Raw genomic sequence first — 19,684 nt, 5'->3', positions numbered from 1 at the left:
ATAAATTCATAAAGGCCATAAGTTCAACAAATATTTCATCCCTTTCACATGAAAAACGACGTCATAAACTTTAACAGATTTTTTAAAAATGTCACCTTTGACGTTGGAAAAAACGTTGCAATTTTTCGGGGTTACTCTTATAATATGTCCACAATATGAAAAGGTTGAAAAAAAAAACAAGACAATTTATTAATAAAACCTTTTTTCCCAGAAGGTATAGAAGACATATAGAAGGTATATTATGTTTTTTTATCTCCAGCCAAAAATCTGAAAATGTTTACAACAAAAAAAATTGGCTTTTTGAAATGCCTAACGGACAAAAAATAAAGAAATGATCGACGATGAACCTATTCTTCACTTGGAATAAATTCAACAATTATAATCACAATCGAAATGACAAAAATCGCATCATATCATTATTTTAGTTTACTGTAAAAAAAAAAATAATTACTCTCAACTTCTTTTTTTTTTTCATTTGGGTAAGTTCCCAATTTTTTTAATAACTAAGAATGTCAAGTATAAAAAAGTGACCCGCTCAGAATTTTGAAATTTAAATATTGCATTGAATGTTCAGAAAAACGTATTGTTCATAATTTTACACTCTTCGCAACAATCACAAATAGATTTTTCGAGATAGACGATTAAAAAAATTGTTGAATTTTTTACATGTTCAATAATGAAAAATAACTGAAATTTTACAGAATAATGCCCTTTTTTTTTATATTTATATATACATGGGTGATGATTGGTCTCAAGGTTTCTATGACACAAGAATACTGTGCAAAGAGAGTTTAACTAGTATTTAAAATTTTAGTAGTTTTCAACATAAAAAAGTACATTGGCAGTATTGGTTAATGCATCAAGATAAATTCATACCTCTTATTTAAAAAAATTAATTCCGAAAATTCGGTAATTGAAAAAAATCATTTGTATTTTAACGATTTTTTACGTTTGTAGATTATTTCTTCGTGGTAACATTATCGGTCATTAGTCGTAGGTATAAAAAAAACCATATTATTCATCAATTATACACAAAAATAGTATCGGGAGATAGCTTTATAATTTATTTTTTTTTTTACTGAACGTGGCATTACAAAATATACAAAATAAGACTTTCATATAAAACTTTAACAAGATCTCACAGCATTTAACAATTTTTTTTTTTTTTTTTACCTAGTTTTCAATACATTAATTTTTATTTTTTTAGAAGTCCTAGATTAGCCACAGTACGTACAATTAATTTATTTGTTAAAAAAAAAAAAAAAAAATAGTAAATACTTTAATTACGTACATGAAATACTCCCGAATGTATTTTATAATAATATTTTGTTCGTACTGCGGCCAATCTAACAAATCCGTTAACACTAAATAGATAAGTCGAGCAAATTCATATACCACGAGGGGAAATTGTTTATAAAAATATTGTACCGACTCGAGAAAAAAAAATGTAATAATAATAATAAAACGAGAGAAGAAAAAAAAATCACAAAACATAATTGGGTAAATAACACTTTGTAACGAATCGTCGGTGATACGAGGTTTAAACAAATCCTCGGCTCACCGGCGATTCTTCACTTACAAGTTTTGTTTTTATATATTATATATATATATATATATATATTCAGTCCCTTATTGTATTTACTACAAACGACACGGTTTTAAAGACAAAAATCAGTCGGTCAGAGAATACAATCCGGCACTAATATAATGCAATTTTTTTACTAATTTAGAGACGATTCTAGTAAGTAATTTTAATCACATGAAACATTTTTTTCTTCTTTTTTTACCGCAAAAAAATGTCATATTTAAAATAGTGAATGAAAATTGAAAATTACATTTTGGGTCACAATGTCGGCTAAGGTATATATTATATATTTTTATATATGAATTACATGTTCGTATTTTTTCTCTCTCTTTATATTGGCATAACAAATAAATGTAATTTACCTCGGAAGGATTCAATGAAAAAAAAAAAATTATAATAAAGGTAATAATAATAATCATTTTAAAAAGAACGAGAAAATAATAATAATAAATAAATTATAACAGATACTGAACAACATTTAGCTAAAGCTAACACGTAGTTATTATATCATTATGTCGATGATGGCGAATTTATTAGATCTTGAGGCAGATTTCGATCAAGATTTTCGGGTAGAACTGACAATTGATTTGCAAGACTTGAATAACGCCGAATAACTAAAATTACATATAACAAAATATCAGTAAGATTTTTTTTTTTTTAGTTAAAATTTGATGAACACATTTTGTATCTTCTACATCCTAACCATTTGGGGACATCCATCCTTGTCCTAAACCTGTAGAGGACACAATCTGGTAGTCCACATATCATTCTCAATAGCATCAAGCAACTTTTTTTTCGGTCTTCCTTTTACACTCTTTTTCTCCTACATTTATTTTCCTGCTTCTGATTCTTCTTTCCTCATAACATGCCCAAAAACAGTTTCAGTTAATTTCATCTTACTTTTTGTTCGCTATCATAATCACGCCTAAGCTACCTCTTAAGTGTTTGTTGTTTTCTCATCTTCTCTCGTCACTCCAATCAACTAAGTACTAAACTAAGAACGTACTTTCTGATCTCCGCTTCACTCATTTTCTGTACTCCAAATTACACAACATAGTCACCACACTTTTGCAGAACCTATGTAGAAAACAGGTAAGGGATCAATGCAGAACCCTTGTGCACACCTACTCTAACCTTATAATTTTCAGTTATTTCCCACATATTGTTGATACTCGTATATGAACTTTCATACATATCCTCTATCAAACTAATATACAAACTCGTTTTATCATTAACACTCACTTCAAAACCTATGTCAACACTCTGTCATATACCTTCTCTAAATCTATAAAAACCATACATATGGTCAATTTCCTTGGCATACAACTGTCTCACTTCCAATTTTTTTTCTATATCATCATGAATCTTTACATTATGACATTAATTTTATTTTCTCTGTAATTTCCATTCTTGTATAATCTCCATTGACAAATAAATAATACTCACTTTATTATTGCTTTTACTAAACGTGGACTAGGATCGTATGAGTTGGCTGTGTCTCATGACTCCCGAATGGTTGAATATATATGGTACTGGCCGTGTTGTGTGGGCGCCGGCGTTGTTTGATGTGGGTGCGGTGGGTGGGGGTGCGAAATATACTGTTGGGGATGCTGCTGAGGCGGCGGCGGCTGTTGCATTGGCGGCGCCGACCCTGGTGTGTTAGACGTCGGTGGTGGTTGTGACGTGGCAGTTGACGGCAGAATGGGACACATTATTGTAGTGCCCGCGGGGAAAGGGGGTGGCTGCGACTGCTGCGGTGGGGGTTGTTGGAAATTCACCGGGGTCTGGGATTGACCGGGCGTTTGTGGCGGACCACCAGGCTGCGGTGCCGGCGACTGCGCAGTTTGTTGCTGTTGTTGGTTTATCATGTGATGCTGCGATGCCTGGTGATGATGGTGATGGTGGTACGATGGCGGCCCTTGAGGTACTCCATTGTCTATTTGGCCAATTTGACCGGCGTTGGCGGGATGGTAGCTAATCGAAGTTGGCACTAAAGTAGGCATCATTCCTCCACCCTGTTGCGGTACCATACGGACCATCTGCACAATAATAATACAACACAATTTAAAAAACAGCACAGTGGGGTAAGGCAATAGTTGGGGTGATAAGGTTGCAAGCCTTCAGGAATTCTTTTAACTTAAAGAAAGTGATATAATCGTTTTCAAATAAACAGTTTGATGCAAAAATCCCAGATTGGCTATTACTTGAGAAAAAAAAAAGTTTGATGCGAATATGTAATAATAAAAACTATATAATATAAATAATTTTAAAGACAAACAATGTGTTGGAAGGGGGGAGGGGGGGTACAGATCAACAAGAATTATTATAGCAAATAAATGCTTCGATGCGAGTCTGTAAACAGTAAAAATACAATTTTGATAAAAGCCACAATGTCAAAAATGCGCTAGAAATTGTATTTTTAGTATAAGCGTGATTACAATTACGGTTGATTATCAGTCAATAATAATGTGTTCCTGTTGTTTCCCATATATCGTAATTAACAACATAATAAAGTTGTTTAAAATAAATATTCATTGTTGATTTACTCACTCAACAACCTAGAAATTTACTAGTCAATTTAATTTTCAACTTTTTATTTGGTTTATTTTTAATAAAGAAAAAAATTTGACTACAGATTTTTGAGAAAATTGTAAATCAACCTAACCTAGCCCCTTTCTAAAACTACCTTCAATCTAACTTTCAGAACTTAAGCCTTAAAAACTACACCTAAAAAAGCGAATTTAAGAAAAAGTCTACCCTTCCTGTGTGACAGTTTTTATCTTTATATTTGGTATATATTTAAGAGGGGATGGGATGAAATTTTCGGCATTATGTACCTTTCAGGGACTTCTGATCCATGAAGAAATCGGTTCAGCAGATTAAAAATGATTGTGGGTCCAGAGAAAAAATAAAAAAATAGAAACACATTATTGTAAAATCAACTTTTTCAACTTCGCATCAAAGCTAAAAATATGAATACCAACAAAAATCACAATAAGTAAAAATCAATAGGAAACACAACATTTTATAAGAACTATTGTTAGCAATTGTGTTTTTAGATATAAAAATTGAATACACAGAGTTTCGCATCAAAACTTAAATGATTTGTCATTCTTTACTATAATATATTCGTACCTGAACTTGCTGATAAGCTTGTGGTGTAGGCATCGGTTGTGGACTATAACCCGGTACAGCAAATTGAGCTTGAAGAGGCGCCGGAGCCAAAAGCGGTTGTCCGGTAGCAGCGGCTACTTGTATTTGAGAAGCTATATCACCTCTATGGGACATGCCTACGGTCACTGGAATATAAAACCATTAAAAGAGTTAAAACAATGGATTAATTAGATATATATTATATTTTGTTGATGTTTTTTTTGAAACTCTCAAATATACTTACTTTTACGGAATCTACCAGCTTGATTTGGGGGTTGCGGGGGCATTGAATGCGGATGATGATTGAATGCAGAATTTGACGTCACAAACACAGTAGGTAACATGGTAAATGCTGGATGGGGATGTGGCGGTGCTTGATGTGTAACCATTTGTCCGCTACCGGGAGCATTATGATGGTGATGATGATGGTAAGCTGCAGGAATAGCAATTGCCGGCCCGTGTTGTGCTTGAATCATTTGCTGATGAGGTCCAGACGTAGCAACAATATTAGTCGTAGGTGTTTGAGGAGTCATCGGCCTAGACGAATTCGGAGTACTCGGTGACCTCTGCAAAAGGTTAAAGATTTGTATTAATTTGAATGAAATAATAAATTGAAAACATCATAATATCCAGTTACAGCCAAATTATAAACAAATATTTTATTTACTGGAATGAAAGGTTTTGTATTTGGATTGAAGACAAATTCTTTGGCGTTGGGGTTGAGCTTCGAAGTTTGTACAACGGATTTATCTGGTGACTGATTAGAATTATCTGCTGAAGGTTTTTCGAGTTTGTCTTTTATCGGTACTTCTGCAACCGTTTCAATTTGTCCTTCCGATTGAGGTTTAAATACTTGTTGTGGAGACGCCACAGGTTCAGTCGTTTCTTTAGGCAGTTGTTGTACTTCCTGTGCAGGCTGCGATGGTGGCGGCTCGGAATGTGGTACTTGAGCAGGATGTTGCTTCGAAGACACTTCAGGCACAACAGTGGCTGCTGGAGATGATACTCGAGGATCGTTTTGAGGGGGTGCCGTTGATAAATTAAAATCGGTACTAAATCGTTTTAACTCTGATGAAAGACTCTCATCTCTCACTAAAAAAAATGTATACCAAAAATTAGTATCTTTTTAAATATATTGACGACACATTTCATATAATTTTATTAATTTTTCATGCTTATACTCGAAAAATTAATTTATTCTGGATTTTTTTCACATTAATTAAACTGAATAATATTAATGGGAAACAGTTTTAAAAACAATTTCAAAATTGCAATTGACTGAACAAAAACATTCAAATAAAATAGATAAATACTTATTCAACATTACTATGCAGATTAATATTTAATAATTATTTTTTAGGGCGAATACAGCCCCACTAGGCATTAATCTGGGGTTGTATTCGCGCCACCATGTGAGATACAGTAAGAATCATAGCAAGATAAGTAATAAAATCATTAATTTTAAAATGTAAAATGCAAAAATGCAGTGGTTCTTTTGAAAAAATACCTCGGGGGGGATGTGGTGGGGGTTGTTGAGTTTTTGACATAGATTTATCGGCCGCAGCAGCATATGACGTGCTATGGTTTGGCCGAGAATTTGCAGCGTTGGTTTGCTGCGTATATGTGCTCGTCTGATACCGAGACGGAGGCATATTTGTAATTTGATTGTGATGTCCTTGGACAGTTGGAGGCGAAGAACGAGACGAAGGAGGTAATGATTGATTGTCGTTGGAAGAGTAATTACTTCTACCCGTTGCTTAAAGGGGGAAAAATATTCAATTAATAGTCATAAAATCAATTATATTTAAAAAAAAGCAAAAACCCCTACCATGCCTAGGCCCAGACGAAGAAGCGGGAGTTTCTCTTCGATTACTTGCAGCAACCGAAGAACGTTTCTCAGCTTGACCATTTACAGACAAAGACGACTCGCGATTGTTAGTCGAATACGACTGATTGGTATTACTGTTGTGATATGGTGGCGCTGTAGATTTGTTTACATTACTATTGCCGTTTTGTTGATGAGTGTGTCCTCGATTCTGGTTACTGTTTTTAACTCCTGAACCAGAAACATTTTCCCATCGTTCATTGGACCCACTACTTGGATACTTTTCCGGATGCTTACGATTTCTATTGAACAAACCGTAAGCATTTGTAGATGACTGTTGTGAACTCGGTTTGCGACGACCAGACATATATTTGCTATCATTGTGGCTGTTGGACATATCGTTATTAGGTCTCGACACAGCTGCAAACCTGAAATAAAAAATAAAAATGTTGTAATAATATTATACATCCATCAGTAAGGCCAAATAAAAAATAATACCTTTCTTCTTCGTCTCCATTTTCAAGGTTAGCTCGATTTTGTGAGTTGGGATTACTTTCTATTTCTCGAGCTAAACGTGCAGCTTTTGCTTCTTCATTTCTAAAATATTTTTTTAATTTTATATATATACTATTATAATAAATAAATGTATCGCTACATATGAATTTCGAGCTGATGTGCCAGATTATAACAAGCTAAAGTACTAAGTATATATATATATATATATATATATATATAGCTAAAGTATAACGATACGGGTCTAAAAAAATTGTTATATTTCTTCCACACCTTACCTCTTGACAGATGGGGCCGACCAGCAAAAACCTTTTCCTCCGCATTACTCTCATACTATTTCTCAGTCTACCCCAAATTCCTCAACACCTTTAATTCTCTATCTACCTCTACTTCTAAATCCTTATTAAAACCATGACCATCTATTGTCACTCATTTTTTCTGCTATTTGCGCAACCACAACTATTTCTTATACAATAATTTCTAGTTATATTCAGCTTCGCTCCAAAAAATACTTTAACTAAAATGTAACATGAACAATTACAAATAATTAACACAGGTAGGCCTCTTACTTGAAATTTGACACATCCGTTCGCAGTTCTGTTGTGTAACCGCTTAAATTTTGATCAAAAGAAGATGTGACACCATGTTCTTGCTCATTGCGTCTAAACATGTCATCTGCATCCCAACCATTCTACAATAATGTTCAACGACATTATTTAAAAAATGTTTTCTATTTGTATATATATATATTTTTTTTTTTTTATTGTTATTACAAAAAAAAACACGTTACTTACTGCATTAGTATTTCCAGAACCTAAATCAAATTCTTCTAGATCACCGTTGATCGTTGGCGGTTCCCACATTTCTAACACTTTTTCACCTAGAGGTTGGCCATTATATTTACTAATTGTAGTATCTGTTTGGAATGTGTCTGAAATATTAGATTAGAAATAAATAAAATGAAAATATCTCTGGATTTAGGGACGAAAAACTATGATGCATTACTTCGAGTCATACTGTCTAAGTCTGTATCGTGTGCAGTAATTTTTACTATACTGTCATATTTAAATATCATTTTGTCAGCTATAATTTGTAAACCAACGGTTTGACTGGATGGTGGAGGATCAGTCCTATGTGGTAATTCTAATACGACATCGAAATTGCTAGAAAATGTGCGTAATATACCGGAGTACATTTCTTTTGAATGAGTAAATATCTAAAGGAGGCAAATAAAAAAAAAGACGATTAATAAGCTTACTCATATAAATATATATTGTTCCTCTAGAGTTATATTATACTCACTTCGACTTCGAGTCCAATCAAACTTGTAACACGATGCATAAACGTTTCATTTAAATATATTCCATCAGCACCAGTTACTTGGACGTTGACTCCATTTCCACTTGAAGATGAAGCTCTGGCTCGGGGAGGCCTGTAAAAATTATTTCACGTTTTACATTAAACCAAAAATATCAGTGGGTTTATACAAATACATACAGGCTACAGATGTATTTGATTAGTAACAATACCCGAGAAGCCTATTATGCATTGTTACTAGCGTACACCTTACGACTTCAAAGAGACATGAAAACACTAATGTACTACTGAAGAGAAAAGTCGAAAAAATGTAAATAATGTATTCTTAATCTGAAGATTTGGAATCATAATGATTAGGTACTTTGACCGTAACTTGAATCTAACTATATACTCACAAAACAGTCTTATACCGATTTGTGAAAAGACGATATAATAACCTAACAAAAGAAGAGGCCTTCAAAAAAAAGTGTAGGTACCCAATGTTATGTCCGGCACAATCAAAATTTAAAAATGTAATCGACCCACAACAATAATACTCCTACTACCTATATTAATAGTCGTAATATAAAATAGCCAACAATAATTAGGTAGGTAATACATACTTTATCAAAACCATTTTTATAACAGAATCTGCAAACACAGCACTCTATCTGACGAGTTGGTACTGCTTGAATGAAACCGAGGAGAAAACACTAGGCGTTTCACAATAGCCTCGGTAAAATATTATTAATATTCTGTAATGATGCAAAACAACACACACAGATCCTTCAGCATTTCCTACGCGACGCCTTCTGTTTTAAGTTTGGCAATGTATTATAGGTAATAGTATAATTGTTGCTAACCTAACACACGCGAAACTGATAACGCCCAAAAGCCACAAGAAAAAACGGCGTCGAGTGAAAAATATATTATAATATTTCCGTGTCGGCAGAAAAGTCGGCGAACGAGAAACGCGGATGAGGAAAAATTCGGAAAATGCGTGTAAATAAAACTGGGGTACCGCTTACGGTAAAGGTAGGCGCGTAGATAGTGGGAAAAAATTCCCGACAAAATGGCGACTGTTGACATTGATTAGCGAAAAACAATATAGCCGTCGTAGGTTTTTATTTTTATTTTTTTCAAACGATAACGTGCCCGTTTGCGTTTTGGGCATGGTTTTCGCATTACGGCCAGAAAATTGGAAAATTCGCCGTTTTCGGTTTTTGTTTTAACATGTCAATATTGAATTGCACCGAGAACTAGTTTTTACCTGGAACCGGCGGTGACGGCCGTGCCGCTGTTGTTGGTGTTGGCGCGACTTTTTCTTTTCGTCGTGTTCATCCTGCCGTCGTCGTTTCGGCCGGAAAAGGCGCAGTTCTTCGTCGGGACCGGAATTTTGAAAAGAATTTTCTATGAATTTCTAACGCGAAGACAATAGAGGTACCTCGAACGGCCTTTGTTCCCGTTTTGTGGTTTTCGATTGGCGGCGGCGGCTGCGACAAACCTAGTTACACACCGAGATACAGACCGTAAAAAAATAATTTTTATGAATATATATATAATAATAATAATATATGTATATACTCGTGTATTGTATGTGTGTATTAAAACGAGTTTCGTTCAGAAATGTCCGCCCGCTGACGAGAGCTTTTCTTCAATTTTACTATATTATTTATTTATTAAACATATATATGGATATATATATATATTTTTTTTTTTTTTTTTTCAAGAGCGTAAAAAGATTAATCGTGTAACGAAACGAAACAAATTCGGCAACCACGACAAAAACAACAAATAAAATCTATAAAAAAAAAATGTATAGGGGGCGAACCGAAAAAATAACGCCCTGGCAGTTAGGCTGTGCACGCGCTGACGTAATCGATGTGAAGTTCACTGCACTCGGTGTCGGCCCAAGTGTGTTGTGCACGGAGCGCGCGACGACCGCCTTGCGCTGGTGCTGTAACGACCGGGAAAATGCGGCGGCGGCAGCAGTGGCGGCGATCACAGTAGACACGGCGACGGACGACGCATCGACCTGGCGAGATTTCCACGACAACTTTCTGCCCGACAAACGGCCGACGGTCTATTATAATAATATTACTACTATTGTAATCAATATACGCGAGCACGATTTTCAAAAGATGCAAACACCTCGACGGGCAAAACGTAATGTAATAATGCAACATATATGCTTATATATAAATATATATATATATATATACGGTATACATACGTACGGCGTGTAGATACATACATATATGTATGATGTGTATATATATATATATATATTTACCACTACTATATTATTATGGTATATATATACATGCACCCGACTACGCTACGCCACAGTGTACGATAATAGGTACGTGTATAATAATATACGAGAATAGTGTAACCGTGTGCGCGACGACGGACGAGTTTGCGCGAACGACGGTACATCCGCTAGGCAGTAGGCTAGGCGGTGCGGCGCGTACGGTGTAGTCGGTCTGTTGGTTGGAGAGAGTCGAGCGTACCGCGTACGGTCTCCGTAAAGGACGTGTCCCACCAACAAAAACGTTTCATGGAACAACCGAGCGAGCGGCCGCCGGTCATGGAACAATATATGGTTTGCCCGCCAAAATATGTGTAACAAAATAAATTACAATAATATGTCAAATCGATTTTTCGTTCAATGGGCTAAACCAATTCGGTCGATTTCCCTTAAAAATCGAAAAAAAAATACCAATACAGTGTGTAGTGGGGGGGGGGAGGTCACAGATCTTCAAAACTGCTGATAATAGTGCTGTAAAAGCTATGATGTGCTTAAAATTATATTTTGAGTATTAGGGATGATAAGGTTAGGCGATAGATCGTCTGTGCACAATAATTTGTTACCGGTGTTTCTCATATAAATCGGAATCAACAACATAACAAAACTATTTTTTACTGTTGACTATCGATTTACATTTACTCTCACAAAGCAATCTAGAAATTTTAGTACGGTCAAAGTGTAATTTTCTTCTCCTTAGCTTTTAAACCGCTGAACCGATTTAATCGGTACTGACTTACGATATGTATAAAAGATAGCTTCCCGATTCCTTATTACGACTGCTTATCAGTTTACTCCGCCATTCAAGTTTAATATTTATAATTGTTTTGAAAATATGTGGCTCTCAGATAAGGTCACAAGGTACCATAGATAAAAATAATATAATATTATACTGAACGAATCACTTTTAAATACATTAAGTGCAAGCATCGCAAGTGTATATATTTTAATCAATGATATTTTATGTAAATAAAACAAATTATCATGTTTAATGTCGATTATGATATTTTGACAATAACACTTAGATAGATAATGTGGATAACAACAGTTTACATAGAAAAAATACAATAATAAAAATATAAATGTAACCATGTATAAAATAGTATTGAATATAAAAACAAAATAGTTCTATTATAATACATAAAAATAAAATAACAAATAATCATTTACAATAAGATGACTAACAAAATATTATACTAAAAAAAAAAACCATATAATAAAAAACATTTAACTGGAATATATAAAGCATGCAACGGTATTTTTTTTACTATAATATTTAATACAGAAATGACAAAAAATTAAAATATATTATAATTTTTATTTTTTTGGTAAAATAATAAATCTATAATTTTATATGTAAACATAACATTTGATGAAATAACATTGTTTTCAACCTTTATTCACACTAAAATTTGTATATGGCAAATGCTTACTATAGTTTTTTTCAGTTTTCTTACAATAAAGGATTGTCGGCAACGCTTTCAGCAGTTAGTTTTACGACACCGGCTCGACTAGGTAGATTTTTAACTTGCTCTGAAATATTAAAGTATATATCAATAAAACTATACATACTATTGTTAATTTATGAAATAAAATTTTAAAAAAATTGTTTGACAACCATTTCAACAAATTAAACATTTTAGGGAAGAAGGGAGGCTAGAAGCTAAAATTAAATCTAAAACATTATATAAGTATATATTATTATGAAAATGTAAATTGAACAAACCTGTTGGCTTTTTTGAGGTAAATTTGCTAGGCGTAGTTGTTTTATTTGTAAACAAATCGTCATCACTGTCATCTCCAAACAGCGATTTAGATTTAGCTAGATCTTTTTTCGATTTGCCTGGTGCTTTCTGATCAAAATCCAAATCATCATCGCTGTCAAACAAATTGGACGTAGTTGGTTTTACAATTTTTGATTTGGATAAAAATATATTGTCATCATCGTCATCAGCCGATAATAACAAATCATACTTTTTTGTTGTACTTTTAGTTTCAGATTTTTTAACATCTAATTTTTCAATTTTTTCTTCTTGAATAATTTCACTTTGTTTATTTGTTTTGTCTGTATTAACTATATCATCATTTTCATCGTCCGATATTACAGAGCTGACTTCGTTTTTAGGCGTCTCTTCACTGTACGTCTTTGGTTCGACTTGTTGTACTTTCGATTCAGTTTCACTTTCATTTTTGTTATTATTTGTATGTTGTGTTTTCGGCAATCCAAATAAATCATCACTATCATCGTCATCAGCCACGAATAATGTACTGGCTGTATTGTTGATTGTATTTGTGGCGTAAAGTTTACTATCGGAATCATCAGCTTCTCGTCTTGATGTTTCTGACTGATCAAATTTAAAGGTTTTTTCCACTTGGCAGTCATGACTGATCGATAATTTTTTTTTTGATTCAAATATATCGTCATCGTCATCATCACCATCGGACAAATTTAAATAAAATTGTTTACAGTTGTCTTCACTTAATTTAACTAAATCGCTGTTTGATGCAACTTCTTGTTTATCGTCTTTTACATCTGAAACACTCTCATCGTTAGACTCTATCTTATTATCACTTATTACTACTTTAATTTTGTTTTGATTATTTTTTAAATCTGAGTTATCGTCATCGAGCAGTGCTGGACTATAGTGATAATCGACCAAATCAGATGCGGAACCAAACATTCTAGACTGTACTTGTAAATTTTGTTCGTAACTGTATTCTACAGCCGACATTCGAGCAGCGGCTTGTCTGGCTTTACGACTTTGTGGTCTTCGTTTTACCTGTATTTTAGCTCGATCCTAAATAAATAAATTAATTAATTAAACACAAGTTAAATAAGTTTATATATAGTTAATTTACTTTTCCAGCACTAAACAACTTTGCTTCATTACTCGGTAAATCATTTTCTCGGGTACTTTCTTCGGTGTTCGAGGAAACGTTTGATAACTTTGATGGTTTCTTAGAATTTGGTAGTAAACTAGCTACATTTATAAAAGCACCTGCATTTTTATGCAATTTTCCTAAAAATAAAAAACCATAATCACTTAACAATTTATTGAAACTATCACAAAAGCTGATTATTATAAATAATAATAATGAAAAAATAATTCATAAAATATAATACCTGGCAATTTCACTGAAGATTCATCTTTTAATTTTTGTGAACTCATAGATGAACCATCTGGAGAATCGCTATTTGATGAATCTTTGTAATCTGCATTTGAGATTGGAACAAAATCAGTTTCTGTGGTTTTTTCTACGTTCTCAGAGCTCTTTATGTTGCTATCGAATTTGGGTGTAGAATATTGTTTGCCGTCACTGTCTGGCACCCATGACACATTATTATCATTAGGCTCAGTTGCCATTGGTTGTTCTCGTTGATCATTCTTGTCCCTTTCGGTTAAAACACATTCAATGTCATTTAGTAAATCTACAGATATTTGCTGAGGAAGCTCTTTTTCTTCGCTGTTTTTTTCGATTCGTAATACTGGACTAAAGAACTCATCAGACGAAGAATTCATATTACTTTTTATCATAACCGGAGTAGTTGGACTAGAACTAATACTATTGTTAGATAATAAATCTTGGTTTTCACTAAATATTGAATTGGAAACAGAATAACGTTCTATTTTATCCGAGTTATCATCAATTATTTCTGTATATTCAAATTTATTATTCACATTATTATCATTTATATGAATATTGGCAGTATTTTCAGACTGTGTTTTTTCTGGTAATGGAGTCTTTTTTTTTGACTTACTCATATTAAACAGGTCATCATCGTCTGATGACGAATCAAATAAGTCTAGTTTTGATTCATTTCGTACATTCGACAGTACATTGCTGGTAATATTCACTGTATGTGATTGAGACGGTAAAACGTTGTTGCCATCAATGATTTTTGTAGACTTATTAACATTAAATAGCGCATCTTCTTCGTCTGAAGAAAAAAGAAAACTAGATGTTTTCTTTTCTTTTGTTGTTGTTGAAATTGTGTTACTTATTTGTGGTTTAACACTTTCCGCATCAGACGACTTTACTTCATTATTTAATACACTGTTATTATCTAAAACAATAGGTGAACTATTGACACGACAATCTTTATTATTATCTATTATCTTTTTTTCGGTTCGATTGTGTTCACTAGATGATTTTAATTCTCCATGTGCTTTAGCTTTTGAGTTTTCAAATACATTTTTATCAGTATTATTGGACAAAGTCAATGCGGATTTACTTTTAGAAGGTTTTACATTAAACAAATCATCATCGGACGACGAGTCTAATAATTTTATGGTATGACTACTTGCAACATTTTTTTTGCTTGGTTGCGATATAGGTAAATCTTCATCGGGATCAGATTCAGAGAATATTCCCACGACATTTCTGACATCTTCAGAAGTCTCTATTTTCTTTGAATTTACAGGTTTTCCACTAGTCACGTTAGCTTTTTTAGCAAAGAAATTTTCTTCGTCCGAGTCGGTATCGACATCGAAAAATGATCGCACTTTTTTGGTTTTGCTAACTTTATTTATAACGGGAAGCTTTTTATCTTCCGTCAAATTATTGGAAATCATTTTTTCATGATTATCGGCTGCTTGATTTGATTTAGTCGTATCCTTTGATAACGTCTCCTTGGGTGGTCTTAATTAAAACAAAAAAACAAAATTGGTTTTCTATATTATTTATATTTTTAGTTACAGTTAATACTTAAATATTGATAAATATTGATTTTGGACATACTCAATTATTGAAGACAAGTTATCAATATGACGTACAACTGAATTAGAAGGTCCGCCAAGAATATTGACCGCTCCTTTAGGTATCTAATAATTAATATTTAGATTTCAAAAAATGATCATTCATTTTTAACATTCATAACTTAAAATATTTACTTTTTTTCTGGGGAGTTCTGATTGCGATTCGTTTATATCTTCTCTTGAAGAAATGTCTTCTACATAACAACAATTTACATAGGACTCATGAGTACAGTTATAATAGTATAATAACAAGCACATCATAAATCTTTTTTTTTTTTCAATTTAATAAAAAATTAACCTTTATTAAAACGTTTTCGAAGTTCATCATTCAATGATTGTTGTACATCAGATATTATGCTTTTTTCTTCTACATTAGGTTGTGGAATTGGTTTAGGAAGATCGTCTGGACAAACGGGCAAAGGTGGCTCGTTTGAATAATCATTTTCGTAATCATCTTCCCACAAATTCTGTTCGCCGTACATGTCATTAGTGCTAGGGCCAAACATATTATACTCATTATCATCTTCGTCGTCATTATCATAGCTCAATGGAGGTGGACTGAATATATCTGTTGAAAAATAATTATCCAATTTAGTTATTATTAATCATAAAATCATGACAACTACAATTAACAAAAAAAAACATACCCTCATTATCATTATCTGTTGTCTGTGGAATAGATACCGGAGTCTTCGGTTCATAGCTTATATTTTGACTGTTGACCTTTTGAGCATTTTCATTATACGGCTGATTTATTGGAATATCTTTACTAATTGACTGAATGTCATCAACAATTTCAGCATCACTGCTGGACAATGACTCCTATAATATGTCATATTGTTAAGATTTGTTCTAATATATCAATTGCTTTTTCAATATCAATTTATTTTTTGGAATTTTATACGTAACCACTTTAATCTAAACAATATGCTTGATTCACCTCGTTTTTCGATGATTGTTTTACGTAAGATTCTGAATCGGAAGACATGTTGTTAGTTTCTATCTCCTCAGGTTGTACACTTCCAGTTATTGTAGGTAGTCGTAATTTCTTGTAAAAATGTCGTGGTCTCAAAATAGTTTCTTCGTGTCTAAAACAAATCAATCAAATATATTATACAATAAATGCATTTTATTCGTATTTAACAAAAGTTGTATTTTTCTCGACTAGGTTATCGACTTGTTATTTGGCGGATTGCGAATACGGCTGGCTACCAAAAGAATGAAACAATGATTGCATTAACTAGCCAAACATGTAACTAGTGCTGTTTTTGTGTATTTTACATCTATAGTTACAGTATAATAATTGTTCAAAAAGTATATACATGAATAAAATAAAAATAACATACTTTAAGTCATCATCGTCGGAATCACTAATAACAACAGTGACTTTATCAAAATGTGTTTCAATCACATTAAAACTATTTTTCACAGCTGTCTTTAAGTCGTCAACTAGCGTATCAGCACCATCAAATTTATTTTCGACAGATTTCTAAAATATAAACAAATGAATGCATAAAAATAACATTGAAGCTAAAACCATTTGTAGTTAAAAATTTAATAATGAATTTTTAATTGAATGAGACTTGTGATGTTTTGGCTATGACCACAAAATACTAAAAATTCAAAATTCTTTAATTAGCAATGGAAGTTTAATTTCTTTCCCTGTACATTTTACATCTTCCCCGAGTTAGATAATGAATAGTAAATATTACTTGGAGTAGAGTAATAGTAACACTTAATATTTTGACTTTGTCATACCTCAGGTAGTTTTTGAACTGTCTCATCTTCTTCTTGGACTTTATTTTCTATGAATTGTTTATCGGCTAACAACTGGAATTCATTATTAATATTTGCTACCTTAACTGCTGTATCATCTACACATGCTACCAAATCATCTAAATCATTCAAGGTTGATTTTGCACCTTGAGCAATTTTCTAAGAAAAAAAAAATATAAATGATTTTTAACAAAACAAATTATCATTATAAATATTCTATCTTAATATTATTTTGATTTTACATATTGTCTTTGATATTACAATACAAATTATGTTAAAATAGATTTAAAACATTTCCATAATAGTAGAAAGTTAAAAGGTTACATAATATTAAATAATTTACTCTTTTAATTTGAAATAAAGCAAAATAATTTAAATGATTCATTTTTTTTTTTTAGAAACAAAACGTAGGATTCTTCAACTTTTTTGGTATGTTTATAACTTATAAGATAAATTAAAATTCAAGAATGCAGAAATTTTTATCACCTTTGATAATTGTTCGAGATATTTTGCTAATTGCACTTCATCTAGCTGGTTCCAATTGTTACGTCGTTCGATAAAATCACCAAGCGTCCATACATGTGAGTCTACAGATTGCACTTTATCCTAATAAAAGAAAAAAAACCAAATAAAAATTTGTACAATAATAGTATTGCAATTAATATTAATTTTATTGGACACTTACATCCATTAGAGCTGATACTATTATGTAATATTATGTTCATGTACAAAATCAAACACACAAATTTCGTTAGTGTTATTAGATTAGTTTTAAATATGTTCGTAAAACGTCAATACTTTTTTTAACATTCCGAGCTGTGATTATAATTAGTATATTTTTTAGAATGTAAATATCTTGTAAATTTAAAAACATATAATAGGTAGTATTATGTATAATTTATTTATCATTATCATGAGTTATGACAATATTACACAATAAAATATCGAACTTGATAACAAATATTCTACTTTTTATCAAATTTTTAGACGCATGCACAACATAATAAACAAGTATGTCAGCATCTTGTGTTATCAATTTTTAAAATATGGTAGCCGGTTCTCTCACATAAGAAATACACGGCCGCCCGAGAAAATCAAGTTGACCCACCTATTTACCTTGTCGTATACAGAATAATAATATATTATTTTGTATTATATTATTATTGGCAGTATTTTACAATCCATGTCGGCGTGTGTGTGATATTATCAACCGAATATAATATTATGATACATAATATTTTCTTAAAACGGAGTTGTTCAAATTTTAATAATTATTTTGCTTTAAGAAATGTCTATTTTTCTATTGTGCGACCACAGTTGGAATATGCCGCACTTATTTGGTCTCCACACTCCTTAATTATTTTAAATCAAATACTAGATTCAACTCAAAACTCTATTTTACGTTTTTTATCTTATAAATGCAATGTTGAAAGACTTCCTCGTTCGGGTTATGAAGGAGTTTCTGGATTTTTTAATATTCCTACTTTAAGAAATCGTAGAAAATATTTAAATTTCGTTTATTCTTTTAAAATTATTAAACAATCAAATTGATTGCCATCAAATATTCTACGAGAAACAATGATTTGTTTACTTTAAAAAATATACGTACTGATTATAATTTATCCTCAGTTGTAAATATTTTAATGTCATCTGCAAATTCAGTAAAATTAGATTTATTTTCTTGTAGTATAAGTGACATTAGCTCAACATTTAGTGTGTAGTTGTAAAAATGTTTTTGTTAGTTTGTAAGTTTTTCTTATACTGTTCTTTTTTTTTTTGTCTAAACTGCTGTAATATTATATATTGTAAATGGAATTAATTCCGTAAATAAATAAATAAATACATTTTATATTTACATAATTAAAAGCTTACCTTTGAATTTAAAAAGTAGACTTGAAGTTAAATATACGTATACAATATCTCATGATATTACTGTACGGTAGTATCGGTTGATTAAAAACAATTAATTGTTATTTTTGTGTGAGATAATAAAATATGTCAAATAATCGCATGGAAATTTAAAAATGCATACATTTAAAAATGTTTCATTCAACTTTATTTTTTTACGCATTGATCTTTAATACTTCAATTAAGGGTAGCAATTTAATTTAATTATAATAACTAAATTTTATTTAGCACATGTACAATTAACATGTAACACAAAAACAATATTAAGAATGATGAAAGAAAAAACAAAAAATAATACTTTGCGGTATCAACTGTTATATGTATTAAAAAAAAAATTATAATATAATATATGAAATACAATGTATAATATTTTATTAATCATACACAAGACAAAATTACAAATATTTTTACATTCACTTCGATAATGTATAAAATACAAATATTATTTATCACTGAAATTAATAATTAATAATAATATAAAAATAATATGATAACAATATTTAAGTCTGTGTGTACCATAGTCAGTAGATTTATATTACCTACGACTACAAGTAATCGAGTAT

At 31.7% G+C, this 19,684-nt stretch overlaps 2 protein-coding genes across 4 annotated transcripts; both read right to left on the bottom strand.

Moving 5' to 3' along the window:
• Positions 1-1,186: 1,186 nt before the first annotated feature.
• Positions 1,187-10,561, bottom strand: LOC126846239 (ataxin-2 homolog). Of its 3 annotated transcripts, none has more exons than XM_050585512.1 (14): positions 9,957-10,561; positions 9,643-9,876; positions 8,379-8,508; positions 8,082-8,292; positions 7,871-8,007; positions 7,646-7,767; positions 7,062-7,160; positions 6,567-6,991; positions 6,246-6,494; positions 5,406-5,830; positions 4,983-5,304; positions 4,721-4,884; positions 3,032-3,624; positions 1,187-2,199 (listed from the first exon to the last, which is right to left on the bottom strand). In XM_050585512.1, exons 2-13 carry the CDS (start codon positions 9,711-9,713, stop codon positions 3,085-3,087), a joined length of 2,895 nt encoding a protein of 964 aa, XP_050441469.1. In that variant the 5' UTR covers positions 9,714-9,876; positions 9,957-10,561; the 3' UTR covers positions 1,187-2,199; positions 3,032-3,084. The 3 variants fall into 3 exon arrangements, with proteins under 3 accessions (XP_050441469.1, XP_050441470.1, XP_050441471.1); XM_050585513.1 differs by having other exon boundaries at positions 10,204-10,561; XM_050585514.1 differs by lacking the exons at positions 9,643-9,876; positions 9,957-10,561 and adding an exon at positions 8,996-9,593.
• Positions 10,562-11,688: 1,127 nt separating this feature from the next.
• Positions 11,689-18,124, bottom strand: LOC126846237 (WASH complex subunit 2-like). The gene is made up of 13 exons (XM_050585510.1): positions 17,899-18,124; positions 17,700-17,819; positions 17,196-17,372; positions 16,784-16,926; positions 16,378-16,525; positions 16,085-16,259; positions 15,736-16,005; positions 15,573-15,631; positions 15,421-15,503; positions 13,805-15,321; positions 13,540-13,700; positions 12,407-13,478; positions 11,689-12,213 (listed from the first exon to the last, which is right to left on the bottom strand). The coding sequence occupies exons 1-13, from the start codon at positions 17,902-17,904 to the stop codon at positions 12,134-12,136; spliced, it is 4,011 nt and encodes a 1,336-aa protein (XP_050441467.1). The 5' UTR covers positions 17,905-18,124; the 3' UTR covers positions 11,689-12,133.
• Between the last annotated feature and the right edge of the window lie 1,560 nt (positions 18,125-19,684).

The sequence above is a fragment of the Adelges cooleyi genome, unplaced genomic scaffold, assembly GCF_023614345.1.
Source record: "Adelges cooleyi isolate 19-005CV unplaced genomic scaffold, UGA_ACOO_1.1 ACOO_flye_CR_arks_rails_tigmint_CR_PRNA_9, whole genome shotgun sequence".
Lineage (NCBI taxonomy): Eukaryota > Metazoa > Arthropoda > Insecta > Hemiptera > Adelgidae > Adelges > Adelges cooleyi.
The sequence above is the reverse complement of the archived record's forward strand: the minus strand, read 5'-3'. Positions and strand labels throughout refer to the sequence as shown.

Excerpts from the sequence above, each read along its gene's own strand:
- LOC126846239 (XM_050585512.1), bottom strand. The coding sequence starts at position 9,713 with ATGAACACGACGAAAAGAAAAAGTCGCGCCAACACCAACAACAGCGGC. Across the intron at positions 5,305-5,405 it reads ATACAAAACCTTTCATTCCA|AGGTCACCGAGTACTCCGAA; the intron begins GTAAATAAAATA and ends AACCTTTTGCAG. Across the intron at positions 3,625-4,720 it reads AAGCTTATCAGCAAGTTCAG|ATGGTCCGTATGGTACCGCA; the intron begins GTACGAATATAT and ends ATTATTGTGCAG.
- LOC126846237 (XM_050585510.1), bottom strand. Across the intron at positions 16,260-16,377 it reads AACAATCATCGAAAAACGAG|GAGTCATTGTCCAGCAGTGA; the intron begins GTGAATCAAGCA and ends GACATATTATAG. Across the intron at positions 15,322-15,420 it reads AACTTGTCTTCAATAATTGA|ACCACCCAAGGAGACGTTAT; the intron begins GTATGTCCAAAA and ends GTTTTAATTAAG.